Source organism: Terrapene carolina, unplaced genomic scaffold (genome assembly GCF_002925995.2).
Source record: "Terrapene carolina triunguis isolate 2854851 unplaced genomic scaffold, T_m_triunguis-2.0 Scaffold838, whole genome shotgun sequence".
NCBI lineage: Eukaryota > Metazoa > Chordata > Testudines > Emydidae > Terrapene > Terrapene triunguis.
In genome coordinates, this window is record NW_020665189.1 from 5,883,266 (window position 1) to 5,901,403 (window position 18,138).

At 47.6% G+C, this 18,138-nt stretch overlaps 1 protein-coding gene across 1 annotated transcript; it reads left to right on the plus strand.

The window, feature by feature from the left end:
• Positions 1-8,411: 8,411 nt before the first annotated feature.
• TMEM173 (transmembrane protein 173) lies at positions 8,412-16,862 on the plus strand. Its single transcript, XM_024193942.2, has 6 exons — positions 8,412-8,656; positions 10,707-10,893; positions 13,756-13,864; positions 14,015-14,253; positions 15,243-15,429; positions 16,678-16,862. The coding sequence occupies exons 1-6, from the start codon at positions 8,412-8,414 to the stop codon at positions 16,860-16,862; spliced, it is 1,152 nt and encodes a 383-aa protein (XP_024049710.2).
• The last annotated feature ends 1,276 nt before the right edge of the window (positions 16,863-18,138 follow it).

Here is an 18,138-nt window from a genome sequence, read left to right on the forward strand (position 1 = left end):
GCCTATCTTTTATTTTTGAACTATGAATTCTATTTGCTGTTTGTGGGCCTGACCCAAGCCCAGTGAAAACACCCAGGGACTTCACTGGACTTTGATTCAGACCTTATTTCTCTCATAAATGATTCATTAGTGACTTTAATTATTACAGTTGGGATTTTCAAAGCTGTATAAGGTAATTAAGCTCCACTGAAATATTCAAGTACTATTTATTCCAGTATGTTCGGGGAGGCTATTTTGTGTGCATTGGAATTCCCCAACCTTTACTACTTCTAATTTGCTGAGCTGTAGCCACAGCAACACGTGGCTGGGTGGGGTGGCTGGGCACCCATACATGTGACACCATTTTCTTATAAATACTCCTCATTGTCGGTGCATTATCTGCCAGATGTTAAACTCTTCCTGGCAAACTGCTGATCTTGACAAGTTTCAGCCCTGTTTGACTTCCCCCCTTTTTTTTTTAAAATCAGGGTACAGCCTGTGGCTGATGAAAGGGCTGAGATGCAGGCTCTTCTAGGAATGGCCAGTATCAGTTTATGTCAGAGACACCTGTAGCTTCCCACTCAGCTTTGCAAAGAACCCAGCCCCTGTGCTGCAGATTCCTGTGTGACCACAGAACATGAGAGCACTCAGCCTAGGCAGGAGGATTGTAAGGGATTAATTGCATGCAGGCTGCTGGTTTCATTTTCATTTTGTGGGCTGCTCTTCTCAATGAATCATCAGACTCTGAATGAGTTTCCACAAACCCCCACCCTGGGTATCTTCACGCAGAGATTTCAGTTGTCGTGTGGCAGAGCGACGGGTTCCAATTTCTGCTCTTGACCTGCCTCGGAAAGCACTAGCTGCAAGTGTGTGGGCCAGGGCGTGGAGCAAACCACCAGAACAGGAGACATCAGAGCAGCTTCAAGAACCACGGGCTGTTAATTGCACAGGTGAGTGCAGCATTCCCCAGCAGGTGCAGAGAGCTCCCGCCCTCCAGTGCCTGGGTAGCTGGGCCAGACCTAATGCTGACAGACAGCTTGAACCCTGCCCAGGGCCGGCTCCAGGTTTTTTGCCGCCCCAAGCAAAAAAAAAAAAGAGTGCCACCCCTTGAAAAGTGCTGCCCCAAGCACGGTGGTGCCTAGAGCCAGCCCTGACCCTGCCTCTGTCTTGTTCTTATTCACTGGCACTTTGGAGGCTGGAGGCAGCCGGGCCTTTGGAGGCCCATGGCTCTGTGATCCCACTGGCAGTGGTTCTCAGCCTATGGACTGGTCAGTCCATGCTGACCTGGGAGGCGGAGGTGGGGAATAGGGTTGGGAGGTGTCTGGTGGAGGGAGGCTCTCTCTCTTAAACCGCTCCCCAGAATGTTGTCATGTGAGCCCACCAGAGCGGCACTTGCCCTCCTGACAGAACCGCATCCCACGCGGCCCACTCGGCACTGGAAGACCTGAGGAGTTTAGACTCACCCAGAGTCTGACCATCTCCCACTAGCCCTGCAGGACCTTGTAGGTGACACAGTTTTCCTCCCACAGCTGGTGGCCGGTACTCCCCCTCTTTTTCCCCCCCAAGCAGAGCTCTCTATACGGCCAGTAGGGCCCTGGCCATTGTCAGTCTAACATGAGGGACACTCTGATGCTACGGTGACAGGCACTAGTACCAAACCCAGACAGACAGGACCCAGCCTGGGACATCAGGTAATGGCCAGTGCCGCAAGTACAATTGCCACTCTCCGTGCGGGGCGAAGGCTCAGTTGATAGCTAGGAATTGAGGTCTGCACTAGCCTAGCGCTTGGAAGACTTGGGTTTATCTCCTTGCTCCCCAATTTCCTCTGTGACCCTAGGCCAGGGGTGCTGAAATGGGGGGAACCTGGGAGGAAGGGGCGGCATAGGAGTGGGGCCTCAGGGGAAGGGGTAGTGCAAGGGCGGGGCCTTGGGGGGGAAGGGGCGGCATGGGGGCAGGGCCATGGTTCGGGCGCTGGTGTCAGGGGCACCATTTAAAGGGGGTGGGGGGCTTCTGCCCCCCTCCCCTCAGTTTCGGCATATGTCCTAGCCCCAGGCAGAACTCTTAACTGAGGGCATGTCTACACTGGCAAAGTAACAGTGCCAGCAGTTACAGTGCTGCTTAGAGAGTGCCAAAGGAAAACCGCTGTTGTGTGTTCAGACTGACAGCTGCATGCACAATAGCGTGTTCACACTTGCGGCACTTTTCACAAACAGCAAATGTGAAAAATCGGGACGGGGGTGGGGGGGTAATAGGAGCCTATATAAGAAAAAGACCCAAAAATCGGGACTGTCCCTATAAAATCGGGACATCTGGTCATCCTAGGCCCTTGCGGAGCGGTGCACTCTGGGCAGCTATCCCACAGAGCTCCTCTTTCTATTCTGCCGCATATGTGGAATGTGAGTTCTGAAGGGAGGTGGGGCTTCCAGGTTGTGCCCCTAGGGCAGGGAGTGTTTACAAACAGGCAGAGTGATTCAGATAAGAAAGGGCTGGCAATTAAATTAAGGATCTGGAAGGGGCGGGGGGGAGGGCGGCCAGAGCGCCGGGGGGAGGGCGGCGAGCCCGGCTGTGGCCCCGCTCTCCCCGGCGGCCGGAGCGCCGCGCCGCCCCCCTCCAGGTGCCGCCCCAAGCACCAGCTTGGGTGCTTGGTGCCTGGAGCCGGCCCTGGCCAAAACCAAGGGAAGGGATAGCATGTGGCACCATCACCATAGTATCTGAGCGCCTCACAATGTCTAACTTAAAAAGCAACAAAGAGTCCTGTGGCACCTTATAGACTAACAGACGTATTGGAGCATAAACTTTCGTGGGTGAATACCCACTTCGTCAGATGCATGTGAATGTCTAACCTATTTCTCCTCACAGTCCCTCAGTCCCTATCTAAGCCCCCCTGCTCCTTGTCCCCTGACCACCCCCTCCAGAGATCCCCCCCCATCCCTAATCACCGCCAGGACTCCCACGCCCTATCCAACGCCCCCATCCCCTGACCGCCCCGCCCCCAGAACCTCTGAACCATCCAACCCCCCTGCTCCCTGTCCCCTGACCGCCCCCCGAGACCCTCTGCCCCTTATCCAACCCCTCAGCCCCAGCCTGGCACCCTTAACATGCCACTCAGAGAAGCGTGTCGGAGCCAGACACACTGACGCGCTGATCCGCCAGAGCGCGCAGGCCCGCCCCCCAGAGCGCTGCTTTACTGCGTTATATCCGAATTTGTGTTATATCGGGTTGCGTTATACTGGGGTAGAGGTGTATTTGAAAATGTAGAAAAAATCCAAAATATTTATAATAAATTTAAATTAGTATTCTATTATTGTTCAACAGTGCGATTAAAACTGTGATTAATTGTGATTAATTTTTTAATTGAGTTAATTTGTTTTGAGTTAATCGCTTGAGTTAATTGTGATCGACAGCCCTGCTTCAAATTTTGACTGCCTTTAGGTGTTACAAATAGCTCACAAATACAAAAATAATTCCAAAAAACATCATTTTGCTGCTGCCTTTTTAAAAGCAACACACGTGGGTAAAAATACCATCAGCACTAAAGCTTTTTCTCCAGATAAGCAAATCTAACCACTAGTGCATGAAGTTTTCACAATTTGTATATATGTGTAGCTTTAAATGTATCAGCAGCAAAAAAGAAAAATCTTTTTCCATCTTTACCCATTCTCAGTGCACAGACAAAAAATAATAATAACAAAAACTGGTTTGTTATTAAACATCTTACAAATATAACAACAGCTAGGGCTTTGTTTTAGCTACAAATAAAATAAGTTGTAAGTGTAAGCAGGGTGTGAATGAGCTCTCCCTGACAACTAGGGATGAGCTGTGGGAAGACACTTCAGGAATAGACTGAGTTTGCACCGTCATGCCTACTCTGCCTATGCATGCAGCATGATGATGGAGCTGCTTTGCCAAAATGATCCCTTTTGGCTGGTGCTGGGTTACAGATCACTTCAGTATTGAGAGCTGGGGAATGAAATGTTCTCCTTATTGTATGAGTAAAGCAGTGGCAGCAGAGGCAACAGCAAACAGCCAGTTACAGAGGCGCACAGTGACTGCATACATTGCTTGGTGCCTTTCCCCGCTTTCTGGGGTGAGAGGTGAACCCACCTCTGAACTCTGGGTCTTTGCTAACCAAGGACAGCCAACTGTGAGTAGGGTGCAGTGGCGGGGGGGGGGAGGAGGTGATGTGTTAAAGGGACATTTGTTTGTAGGACTTTCCCACCACAAGGTGGGAAACTGAGGCAGAGGACACTGCCTAATCCGCTGTGAGGTTGGGTTCGTTTAGGGTTGTGTGCTGGTGAATGTGGTGGTTGTGTTTTCCCAAACTAATGCTTGGTTCCCTTTTCCTTTTAATGAAAGTTCTCTTTTGTTATACACACACTCAGTGCTTGTGAGAGGGGAAGTATTGGCTCTTAAAGGCACTCTGGGGTGGTGGTAAATTTTCCCAGATTACTAGGTTGTGTTAAGAGGAACCCCTTGATATTTAACCCTTCTTGCTGCCGACTCCACCCAGCAGAAGGGTTAAATAAGACTTTAGCTTTATTAACAGCTAAAAAGTTTAACTATATTTTTGTAACATCTAATCAAATACAATTTGTGAATCCCAATTTTAAAATAAAAAATTTGCAAACCTTAAAATACAACCAAATACACCTCTACCCCGATATAACGCGACCTGATATAACACAAATTTGGATATAACGCAGTAAAGCAGTGCTCCAGGGGTGGGGTGAGGCTGTGCACTCCAGCGGATCAAAGCAAGTTTGATGTAACGCGGTTTCACCTATAACGCGGTAAGATTTTTTTGGCTCCCGAGGACAGCATTATATCGGGGTAGAGGTGTAGTTTTTCTATGGGCTTAAACTAAAATAAGGTTTTTGTTTATAATTGTGGTGTTATGAACCGAAACAAAGGTCTGATCCTATGGGGAACTGATTAATTAAAAAAGGGGACTATGTTGTAATAATTGGGCCTAGAAATTTAACTTAATTGTGAGCTCAACTGTAAAAACTATATGTAAATTCATACGTCACAATACCCTGTAATGATAAGTGTAAATGGGAGAAGTTGCACAAGGAACACACAAAAACTAAATCAGTCCAAACAAAAAGGCTACTAATATAACTTAAAATTGTGTTTGTTAAACAAGAAAAGTGTAAAACCAGCAAGCGGTGAACCAAAATCAGAAATTAGGGCTACTGTAATTGGTGGACAATATAATGAGGGGAGGGCAAGGGTGCCGGAATGGGGGAGCCAGGAGGAGCCCTCCCACTTTTTCCCAGCCATAAGGACAAGCGATGGGAGGGGAGGGGGTGGAGAAGAGCAAGCGTGGCGGGGTCTTGGGTGGAAGGAATGGGGTGGGGCCTTCCCCCACTGTTAGGGACCTTCTGCCGCTTCTACGGGAGGAGCTATTCCACCTATCACTCGCATTTTGGGTTCTTAAAGAAAAAGAAAAAGAAAAACTGACTGTTGGAGGAGTGTAACCCACACACCTCCGGAGTGTGGTGTTCTGTCCCATCTAGTGGCAGAGAGAAAGAGCTGCTGACGACCGGGATCTGTCAGTGTTACATGAGCTTCACCTTCATGACTGTCACCCCTGCCATGTCCTGGGACCCCAGGTCCTTGTCATCCTAAGCTTAAAAAATTTCCTGACCAAGCCAAAGAAACCAAGCCAAATGACATTGTGAGGCTTTTCCCCTGCCCCTCCCCTCCAATGTGTCCTTTTCCTTCCCCACCTTTCCTTCTGTCTAACCAGAGTGTGGCTTGGACAGCCAAAAGTGTACGTTTTGCAACACAGCTGTACCCTGTGATCAAACCAAGGCAGCCAAATGCAATGCCCTAAACAGCCCAACGCTGGTACAAGTTTGCTGAGTCCCAAAGTAGCTAATAAAACTGCCTGTGTTTCTCCAGCAGTAAAGCTGCAAGTAAAAATCAACCCCAGAGACAGAAGCGGCATTTTTGATCTTTGCTGCTCTGTTCTGTCCCCTTTGTGTATCTTTGTCTTGTCTTCTAGGAAATGGGATTGGACTTTAACAGCTATTGCAATGACAGCTCGAGCCCATTTCAACTAACTTCTTTTCTCACCCTCCCACCCCAAAAAACCCAGTTATTATCATATTTAACACCATCTAAAAGACTGTCAAACATGGGTGTTTTTTCCATCTAAAAACCTCTCTCCAGCTAAAATACAAAAAAAAAAAAAAAAAAAAAAAAAAAAAAAAAAAAGGAGTTAAAATAAGTCTCTCTCAAAGCATTTGAAATGTAAAGTATTAGTTGTTTTTCCTTCTTTTCTGTATTTTTAATAGAAGGTTAAAATGATTTTTAATGGTCTGTTTGCCATGGCACTAAGCAAGCTAAAGTCTCTGTATACCCAACCCAAAACCTTGTTTAACGTTAAACAGTGACAGTGTTACATTCACTCCTTTGGCCTATACAGTCCATCTAAATTAGTGCAACAGTTTTGGCACCCAAGATGGGGCCTAAAGGGTTAATACATACCCAGTAGCTAATAGCTTAGCAAATAAGCAATTGGTTTTTAAAGCTGATTTAAAACAAAAATTTGTTTTAAAATTTTACATGTGTTATTCTAGTTTGCAAAGCGAACCATTAATGCTTTTGTTTTTTAAAAGGGTTTTTTTTTAAAGTTATAAATTCTTTTACTTTTTTTAACAAATGCTTTGTTTTGTTTTCTTTTTTCCCCCTTTATTTTAGGGTTTGTAGTTTTTATAAACAGTAAAAACTTTAAAGGTTTAATGTAAAAGTATTTTTAAAAAGGAAAAGTAGGAAAATAATGTTTTAAATTGTTAGATTGCTAAAGCAATCTTTTACTAAAATGACATCTTAAATGACCGCCTTCTTGTTAACAAAATGCCAACTTAATTAAAAGCTGCTACAGCATTAACTATACATTAAATCTCAAACCACCAAAAGCTATTGCAACACCAAACTTTTTTTTGTAATTTTTGTAAAAAAATATCAACCCCAAAGAGCCAGAAGCTGCATTTTCGACCTTTGCTGTTCTTTGCTGTTCTTTTCTGTCCCCTTTGTGTGTCTTTGTCGTGTTTTGTCTTCTAGGAAACAGGACTCGACTATAACAGGAACAGCAACAATGACGGCTCCAACCCATCTCAACTAACTTTTTCTCTTCCTTCTAAAATCTCTCTCCAGACAAGAAAAAAGAAAACAGTTGCTGAAATAAGTTTTACTTACTACTCTATATTTAAAATGCTTTAACTGTTTTTTCCTTCTTTTCTATATTTTTAATAAAAGGTTAGCAAGCTCTTGAATGGTGTTTGCTATGATACTAAGCAAAGTAATGTCTCTGTATACCAAACCTTGCTTAACACTGTTTAATGTTAAACAGTGACAGGGTGATATTAACACCTTTGGCCCATATAGACCATCTAAATTCATGCAATAGACCTCACCAAATGCTTTGGCATTTGGTCTTTTCAGAGACCCCTAGCTCAGAGGGGATCAAACGAGGCTGCTACTTCCCCCATGGGATCCTGAGTGAGTTCATACAGATCGGAAAGGAATCCAAGGTTCAAGATGTTGGTCTAGCCCCCTCAGTGCTGCTTGCCTGGGAACAGTATTGAGTCGAACACTGCAAAATTCTGTGGCAGCTGCTTGCTGCCTACTGGTGTTTGAGGAGGAGGATGGAGGTTCTCATTAATTTATTCCTCTGTATTTATTTTAGAATTCTCTAAAGCCATAACAAGCTCCCTACAGTCTGATCCTCTCTCACCACGGTAACAGAGGGTCACTTGGCCTTAAAGAGCTCCTCAGGGACCTTCAGAAAGCTTTGAGGTTAGATTTTCAAAGGTCACTGCTTGCATTTTAAGGGCCATTTTTGAGCCCTTGTGGGGAAGATGACTGACTAACCACCCCACTGAATCAGTGCACATAGGCCAAATTCCAGCCCTTGTGGGAAGTCTGCATGAGAGGGATTTGCACAGGGGATCGACAAGTAGTCTGGGTAGGACACAGTTGGGATGGAGGGCACCTGCTCATCCAGGCTAGGCTGGGTTAGCAGTCACCTCTTGCTGCACCTTCTCCCCCCGCCTCCGCCCCAGGATTTGGGGCTATTGGATCTGCTCTGTGTTCAGCCTGATTGCCCATGCCCCTGTTGCTTCACCAGCCTGCTTACATGCCCCCACGCCACGGTCCCTTGGAAAGAGCCATTTCGGAGCAGTGCCCTGCAACATGCAGGGCTAAACCACCCCAGAGATGGCTTCATGTCAGTGGTCAATGCATAAATTGTGTCGGTTTATGAAGTGCTTTGGGATTCTTCACAACACTCTAGAAATCCAAGATCTTATTGTGCCTGTCCCTTTGCCTCATCCCTAGCTGCTTTTTAAAAATGTCTGGGACTGTCCTCTGGGCTGTTGTTTTTATCAGTGTTTAAGATGTCTGGGTGTGTCTGTTTGCTGCAGATGTCTCATGAAAAGGAAAGACCCAGCGTCCAAACTTCCCTGATCATCCCCAAACCTCGGGGGGGAAGGGCTCACTACGCGACCTGGGGCTTCATTGTTCTCTGCGTCTTTGCCCTGTATCACATGGAGCAGTCCTGGAACCATGCCGCAGAGAACATCACCTTCTACTTCATGGCCCTGCAGATCGGAGCTCTGCTCAGAGGGGTTTGCAACTTCGTGGAAGAGATTTGGCATGTGCAATCCAGGTGACTGAATTTACAGCTCTCTGCTCTTGAGAGGCACTCTCAGGCTGGCACTTGTAAATGGGCCAGAAAAGAAAGTAAGAGAACTAATCCCTGTGAGGGAGGTGGGCGAACATAAGTGCATGGTTCCTACTAGCTATACAGGAGCTGTAAAGGAATCCAAAGAAGCATAGGCTTTGCAATCTGGTCTCTGTGGTGGTTTCCCATCTGCCCCACTCTCCTGTCTGTTGATGTCCCTCAGGTTTCTCTACTCAATCCCTCCCTCTTCTCTCTCCATCTCTCTAGTCTCTTGTGCCTTTACTATTGGGAGCAACTCTGCAAATTGCCTATTACCCATAATGCCCAAGCAGGAAGATGCATGACTATTAACTCACAACTTAGGGCTGTCCCATGCCTATGTCCTACACACCTATTAAAGCCCATGGAATCTACATGGGAGGACATCATCTGAGGGGGTTCTCTCATGTTGTCCTATGTGGGGTCAGGGTTTGCTTCGTCTCTGGTGCAGGTTCACGTCCAAACCCACCAGATCTCAGATGTCCCTGGGTGCCATGTCACCCCAGTGGAGCCAGGCTGCCTGGGCCTGCCCTGGCTGAGGTAAAACCCAGGGCCTCCAGTGCAGAAGGCTCCCCAGCAATGGCACTCCACACTGGGGCTGGATTGCGTTCCCCAGTAAGCTCTACAGTGCTGGTTGGAGAGGCGGCGGGCACTGCCGTAGCTGTTACTTCCCCAGCGTGTGCCCACCTACTCCCTGCTGGCTGAGTCCCCACCCATGTGGACAGTCTTTTATAGGGACCCCCTGGGCTGGGAAGGGAAGAGAATGGAGAGAGGTAAATAGTGATGTCCCCCAGTGGTCTATACTGGGCCCATCCTATTCAACATATTCATAAATGATCTGGAACAAGGGGTAAACCGTGAGGTGGCAAAATTTGCAGATGATACAAAATTACTCAAGATAATTAAGTCTCAGGTAGACTGCGAAGAGCTACAAAAGGATCTCAGAAAACTGGATGACTGGACAACAAAATGGCAGATGAAATTCAATGTTGATAAATGCAAAGTAATGCACGTTGGAAAATATGTTCCCAACTATACATACAATATGATGGGATCTAAATTAGCTGTTACCACTCAAGAAAGAGATCTTGGAATCATTGTGGATAGTTCTCTGAAAACATCCACTCAATGTGCAGTGGCAGTCAAAAACGCAAACAGAATGATAGGAATCATTAAGAAAGGAATAGATAATATGACAGAAAATATCATATTGTCTCTATATAAATCCATGGTACGCCCACATCTTGTATACTGCATGCAGATGTCGTCATCCCGTCTCAAAAAAGATATATTTGGAATTTGAAAAGGTTCAGAAAAGAGTAACAAAAATGATTAGGGGTATGGAACGGCTTCCGTAGGAGGAGTGATTAATAAGATTGGGACTTTTCAGCTTGTAAAAGAGACAACTAAGGGGGATATGATAGAGGTCTATAAAATCATGACTGGTGTGGAGAAAGTAAATAAGGAAGTGTTATTTACTCCTTCTCAGAACACAAGAACTAGGGGTCACCAAATGAAATTAATAGGCAGCAGATTTAAAACAAACAAAAGGAAGTATTTTTTCACACAATGCACAGTCAACCTGTGGAACTCATTGCCAGAGGATGTTGTGAAGGCCAAGACTATAACAGGGTTAAAAAAAAAAGAGAGATAAGTTCATGGAGGATAGGTCCATCAATGGCTATTAGCCAGGATGGGCAGGGATGGTGTCCCTAGCCTCTGTTTGCCAGAAGCTGGGAATGGGTGACAGGGGATGGATCACTTGATGATTACCATTTCTGTTCATTCCATCTGAAGCACCTGGCATTTGTCACTGTCGGAAGACAGGATACTGGGCTAGATGGACTTTGGTCTGACCCAGTATGGCCGTTCTTATCAATGCAGTGGGGGTCTCTCCTTCTCAGGGCAGGGGTGTGCTGGGCCTGGAGACCCCTCTGCACGCCGATCTGCAGGGCGCAGATTGACAGCCCTGTCTCCTTGTTTCCCTTTTCCTCAGACACCGCAGTAGCTGGTGGAGGGTGGTGGTTGCCTGCCTGAGCCCGAGTCTGCGCTGCCACACACTCCTGCTGCTGGTCAGCGTCTGCGCCTACATGGCCCTGTTCGGCGAGACTGGGCTGCAGCTCTTCCTCGACCTCATCCTCGTCTGCCTCTGCCAGCTCCTCAGCTTCGCCTTTGGGCTTCAGGTAAGGGCAGGACACCCCAGTCCCCAGCAGCCTGGCAATGCGCCCCTCTGCTCCCCAGAGAATCCCCAGCAATCCTGGCAGGCATAGGCCAGGCCTGCATAACCCAGGCTATGTGGCGCTCTGCCCTCCACTAGTGGACAGGCCACGTATAACATTTTGAGTCCTCTAGCTACACCCTTTGGCTAAGGAGCCTGGGTTCTCTAGTTCACATCATGGACTCATGCTTTAAGGTCCCGAATTCCCCACAAGTGGTGACCCATCCCGAGATGTCTCATTGCAGCTGCACATGGGAATTGCAACAACTGAACCTAATCAGTTTCTCAATAAATGTTGTGAACTCATTGGGACCCCCGCTCTGAAGTGGATTGGAGCACGGTTCATCTCAGTCTAGCTTCATTCGTCGCCTTACAGGAAGAACTAGGAGAAGTGGGATGAAGCTGAGCAAAGGAAAACTGAGAATGAAGATAGCTCACGTGGCAGGGGGCTGTGCTGGGGCTGTGCATCCTGTCTGGGCTGTAAAAATCACCAGCACTAGTAAGCATTCCCACTAGTAATAATAGGAGATGCTTCTTCAGGATGAGATATCTATGGAAGACATTCCTTGGTCCTTTAATCTGGACTGGGGCAAGCACTGAGGATTATGCTGCAGGGAACGATCCTGCATCACAAAAAGGGTGGAGAGCTGAGCTGCTAGGTCAGGCCCATCTCTGATCCCTTGGGAGGTTTAATCTGTTGCAAGGGAGATTCAGGTTAGATATTAGGAAAAGCTTTCTGACTCTAAAGGTAGTTAAGCCCTGGAAGAGGCTTTCAAGGAAGGTTGTGGAATGCCCATCACTGGAGGTTGTTAAGAACAAATTGGACAAACACCTGTCAGGGATGGTCTAGGTTTATTTGGTCCTGCCTCAGCGCAGGGGGCTGGACTTGATGCCCTCTCAAGGTCCCTTCCAGCCCTGCATTTCCATGATTCTAAGATGGAACCTCGCCATGTTTGCTGATGAACCCTGCCTTGTCTGCACATGCTGCTCTTCTTCCAGCTGAATTGTTTTAGAAGCCACGATGCAGCAAAATTCTTTTCATTAGTGCAACCCCATTAATATTTGATATCATCGTCCTGATGCCACCATCCATCTTGGCAGGGAAGCTAGCGAACTACTCAATTCAACTAGCTTTTAATGAGCACTACCACCCCAGGGTTCCAGTACCATCCCCAGCACCCGCAGAACTCCTACTGGCATTAGAACGTTGGCATTTTTAAACCTGGCACTCAAGTGAATGCTTGGGAGGAGAAGTATATTTAGCTGCTGTCTCCAAAGGGTTAAATAATGGGAGTGCTGCAGGCTTACAAAGCTGCCCTCTGCTCTCAATAACGCCAGTGTAAAACCAGGGTATTTCTAATGACTTCATTAGGGTTACTCTGAATTGACATTCCAGATTCAAGGACTAGAAAACATGCCTTACAATGATAGACTCCAGAAAGCTCAATCTAGTTATTTTAGCAAAGAGAAGATTAAGTAGTGAGTTGTTTACACTCTGTAAGTATCTACATGGGGAACAAATATTTAATAATGGGTTCTTCTTATAGTTTTCGCTGTTAGATTGAAGATTCAATAGCTGGAGGTTGAAGCTAGACAAATTCAGACTGGAAATAAAGCGTACATTTATAATGGTGAGAGTAATTAACCATTGGAACAATTTACCAAAGGTCATGGTGGATTCTCCATCACTGGCAATTTGTAAACCAAAATTGGATGTCTTTCTAAAAGATCTGCTCTAGGAATTATTTTGGGGAAGTTCTTTGGCCTGTGCGATACAGGAGGTCAGATTAGTGATCACAATGGTCCCTTCTGGCCTTGGAATCTACGACACCACTAGAACTGAGAGCAGAGTTTGGCCCATGGTGAGAAATAGAGACCCTTACAGAAATTTTGAACTGAGAGGATTTTGGTGTGAAAGGAGGATCTAGGATGCCCAAGGGGTTTGAACACCTAATCTATATAATAAAATTCTGGGATTATCACCAGTCTCTGTGTCACGCTGAAATTTAGACTCTCTGATGAGTCAGGGTGAAGTGATGGACACAGCTACAAACATGGTTGAGAGTTCTTTTGTTTAGAATATCACCAGGTTCAATCGCCACTGGGATTCACTATCTATTACCATCCAAGTTTTAAATTCTAGGCCATTTTGACTTCTCAGACTTCACCCCTGCAACAGCAAGACATGTATTTATGCCATGCCAAGAGTCCTAGGCCATGGTGATATCAGAGGTAACTCAGCCAATCACCACCCTTATTCTACAGCTAATTTGCATGCAGTAACTTCATGGGTTGTAGAGGTAGACTGTGCAGATGATAGATCACGTGGCTTAGCTGCCACACCTGTGTGACAGCATGGGCTTCCAGCCACTGGTCCACACTAAAATTATCAGACCCTTAGGTGGCATTTGCAGGCTGGATTTCTGGGCTGTATTCCCAACTGTGCCACTGAAGCCTTAGACCTCATAGTGGTATATAGCAGACCTGGAAGTTACACATGTGTGTGTGATCAGAATCGGGCCTACTCTTTGATTTGTGGTAAGACACTTAACCCTGGTGGACCACCCTTTCCTCATCTGTTAAGGGAAGATGATGATTGACCTGCCTTGTGGGGATGCTGCGGGAGTTGAGTAGGGTTGGGTTTATAAAGCTCTTTGAGGAGCTCTAGACCTGCAGTGTATGGCTCATGCAAGGGAAAGCATGGCTGCTTGCCTTTCAGGTGTATTCAGAGAGACAGCAGGAGACACAGTCACCTGTGGGTGTGGGAGGAAATCCCGCTTAGCTTGTGAGATGGTTTAGTTATGGCATTTCTTCCTTCAATCTGTAGAGTCCCTCTGCAGTGGAAATGTCTGAAATCTGTGAAAAGAACAACCGCAACGTATCACATGGACTAGCCTGGTCTTACTATGTGGGGTATTTAAAGTTAATTCTGCCACGTAAGTAGTTGTTTCCCTGTTTGTATGGGAATACAAAATCCTTTGTAATAAAACTCCTCCTTTGTACACGTTAAGGGGGAGCCAATTAGCCAGTCAGAAAGCTGCTACCCTCACTTCATTTGTCTCTGCTCCATGTTCTCTTCCTCTAAGGCCTTAAAGACTTGATCAGTGAGTTCAACAGAGCCAATAACAATTTGCTGAAGTGCAAGGAGACCTGGAAATTGCACATCCTTCTCCCAGTGAGCTGTGAGATATACGATGACCTGCAGAAGGCTGACAGCCACATCCAGTACTGGAAGGATCTCCCGGCTCTGCAACTGGACCGTGCTGGCACTAAATGGAGAAGCTACAAACAAAGCATCTATACAATTTTGGGTGAAGACAAAAAGGTACATTTATCATCACGCTTCTCTAGCTGAAGGGCCACAGGAAGGATGGATGTGAGCAGAGACGGGCCTGGGACACAAAGTTTAGCTGTGGATCCAAATTCCCCCAAGGGTTGAGAAATTCAGGTGCTGGATTTTGGCTTGGGCCCATCTCTAGCCAGGAGACATGAATAGTGTAAAGGTGGGGCTCCAAGATAGGGCTGTAGAGCCTCCAAAGGGCCAGTTCAGAACAGCATCCAGCAGTTGGGATGAAGAGAAGCACATGCCTTTGCACAGCCCTGGGATTCACACAAGGCCTTTCCTTGCAGCCATAAACCTCTGCAGGAAAATCCCAGTTTACTTAGCTGTATGCAAACCCTCTACACAGCAAAGCTCCTGTCTGCACTAAATCCAGCTACACCCAGGAGCAGCACTGACCCTGTTGTATTGGCAGCAAAAACAGCCTTGGGCATATACCCCTATGCAGTAGGATAAGGCCTTCCTGTTCCAGCCTCCCTCCATCCCCCAATATACACACTGCCAGCTTGATCACCGTCCCTGATTCCCTCTCCCTGTTCCCATTTGTCTCTGGCACTATCAGGCCGTGGCAGACACTGAAGTGCCTTGTCCCCCTGCCCGCTTGGACAGCAGAGTGCTGACTGCACCAGTCCGGTTGCCCAGCATAGAGGCAGACCCACCCCCATGCTCGTGAGCAGGCAGAGAAAGCAGCTGTGGGGAGTCTCTTGGCTGCCCAGAGGCAGCAGGACCAGGGTCCAGTGGGGAGGGAGCTGGGGTGGTCCTTGCATGGGCACACAAGGCCCTCAAAAGCCTAGGTCTGACCCTGCTTGGCAGAGCTCTGGCAGCTGCTGTGTTGTGCATAGGAGGGGGCACCAAAGGGTTCAGCCAGCAGCGCTGGGATTCCCGGGGGCCAGCCGCCTGGGGAGGGATGCCTTAGCCGTGGTCTCAGGACTGCTGGGGTAATGCCCAGGTTTCTCCCTCTCCCGTCCCTCTAGCTGAATTACTGCATTGTGGAGTACGCCCCCCCGCTGCAGTCCCTCTACGCTATGTCCCAAGATGAAAGCGCCGCCTTTGGCCGGGAGGATCGCCTGGAGCAAGCCCAGCTCTTCTGTAGGACCTTGGGGGAGATCTTACAGCGCTCCAAGGAATGCGCGGGCTGCTACCGGCTCATTGTGTATGAGGGTGAGGAGTTGGGGGACTGCACAAGGGGAGAAGTGCTGGGGTTTTCTCCACGCCCTGATCCTCAGGCACAGGAGCTCACTGCGGCCTCCGGCGCACGCCCAGCATGGCAGTTAGTATCAGGATTATACCATCATCTCATTGGTGCTCTCTGGTGTCACTGTGTTGGGTAAGAGTGGCTCAGGGTCCCCATCATAGGTCACGTGGGCCCTTTAATGCACATGGGCTCCTGTGGCATGGGTGGCTGGGTCCTCTCACACCACAGCCCCTTGGGCCATGGGGAGGTTTCTGCAGTGCACTGGGGACCTTTCATGTGCAAGGCCTCCTGATTAATGGGGTCCCCGATGCCCCTCCCCCGGCTCTAAGACAGGGGGATCCCAAAACACAGCCACCATCCCTCAGAGGTGACTCTGATGCTGTGGGGTAGGAAAGCCCCATTTAGCCAGTTTTGCCCTCTGCCTGTTTCTCCTGAGTTTGCTGGAACTGGATGACAAAACCCCAGCAGGGCTTCCTGAAAAAACACTTGGAGAGGAACATTTCTCATTTTGCTCAAATTCTGAGTGAAAATTTTCCGGTTTTTTTTAGTTTTGTTTTGGTGGGGGGAAAACACACCCACTCACTCTCACTCTTTCACTTTTCTCCACTGGAGAAAGGGTGGGAAAAGTTTAAGAAGTGTGAGAATGGGTTTTTTTCCCCTACTTTCTCTCACTTGTTTATGTGTATTCCCCCGTTTTCCACTGGGGAAAAAATGTAAAACTGGGGGAGGGGGCAGGGGTTCCTACCAAAATGGAAATTCTCAACAAAATTCAAAAAATTCTTTTTGAAATTCATTGATAAATGAAATGTTTCCACCTTTTGGAGCATGGGAGAGAGAAATTTTTCATTTTGGTCAAAAGGCGTTTTCTTTCCCCTCCCCCCAAAATGTTTGGATGGAAGAGCATCCAGCAGCTTTACATTTCACCCTTTCTTCCAACAATCAGCAAGTCCAATGCCAGACACCTAGCTGCATTGGCAGCTGCAAGGCTTGAACCTGTGAATTTTAGGTTAACTCATATTGTACGAAGCTCCTGGACCTCTAGCTGTGGCCTGGCTGCCACTAGAGTGCCCCACTGAGTAGGTGTAAGATGCATGGGCAGCAATGGTACCTCTTCTTGCTGAAGGGTTTGGAGACTCTGCTTGCTGGAGACTCAGCTTGCCTTGGATTCCAGCCCATTGAAGCCGGTGGGGTTTGTTTTCTGTTTTATTTTCCAGAGTCGGGAGACAGCGACAGCCATTTCCTGTCAAAGGAGATCCTAAAGCACATCAGACAGCAGCACTTGGAGGAATACACCATGTGTGAGGGGAATCACGAGTCCACCACCTTCCTCTCAACAGAGCCCAATATCCTGATCAGTGACTCGGAGCTACCCGGGCCTCTGCGGAGCGATGGCTTCTGAAACCTGTGGGTAGGACTGGCAGGTTACTCCCTCTTCAAGCATACAAAGAGAGAGGACCAAGACAGTTAGGGCCGTCCTTAGGCATACGCAGCATACACGGCTGTGTAGAGCACCTGAAAATTTGGGGCACCCCTGGGTCTTAGGGCAGGTCTACACTTACTTCCTGGTCTGGCCGTAAGCAATCGATCTTCTGGGATCGATCCCGGAAGTGCTCGCCGTCGACGCCGGTACTCCAGCTCGGCGACAGGAGTACGCGGCATCGACAGGGGAGCCTGCCTGCCACGTCTGGACCCGCGGTAAGTTCGAACTAAGGTACTTCGAATTCAGCTACGTTATTAACGTAGCTGAATTTGCGTACCTTAGTTCGAAGTGGGGGGTTAGTGTGGACCAGGCCTTAGGGTACGTCTATACTTACCTCCGGGTCCGGTGGTAAGCAATCGATCTTCTGGGATCGATCCCGGAAGTGCTTGCCGTCGACGCCGATACTCCTGCTCCGCGAGAGGAGTACGCGGAGTCGACGGGGGAGCCTGCCTGCCGCGTCTGGACCCACGGTAAGTTCGAACTAAGGTACTTCGACTTCAGCTACGTTATTCACGTAGCTGAAGTTGCGTATCTTAGTTCGAAGTGGGGGGTTAGTGTGGACCAGGCCTTAGTGTCCACCCTTCCACCTTTTCCTATCCCTGTTCTGACCCTTCCTGCAGGCTCCCACCACAGCTGGCTGCTGCAGCCTGGTGAGTCTTCCTCCTGAGGGGATCTAGTACTTAAAAGTGAAGAAGCCTCCAGCCTGCCAGACCTATTAGCACAACATTGAAACTGTTAAAGAGCCATTCGAGTGGTACTGAAGCCATTTAACAGGCATTTGCCAACCCCCAGGTATATACTGTCAGTTTCTGAATTTACTGACAAAAACAGTTGTGCATTACTGTAATATTTAGTCAGAACATGTCAGTCTACAGGACCTTAGTTTAAAATTTTCTTTAAAAATATTTCATTAGTGAGTTGGTGAAGATTATAAAATCACATCTCTAAAAAAATCCTTGCATAGATTTTTAAATGCACAATTTGAGTATTCATCTTTAGCCTTAAATGCTTGGATCTTCAGACATATCTTTTAAATAAATCCTTCAAAAGACCACCCTTCTCTAAAATACACATTTTAATTTTAATTGCTATAGTACAAAATATGTGCTTCCAAAGTCTTCCTGTCCTTTCTGTCCATCCCTCTCTCCCTTCACCCCGCTGTTGAAGAGAGCCCCTTTCCTTCCAGATAGCTGGA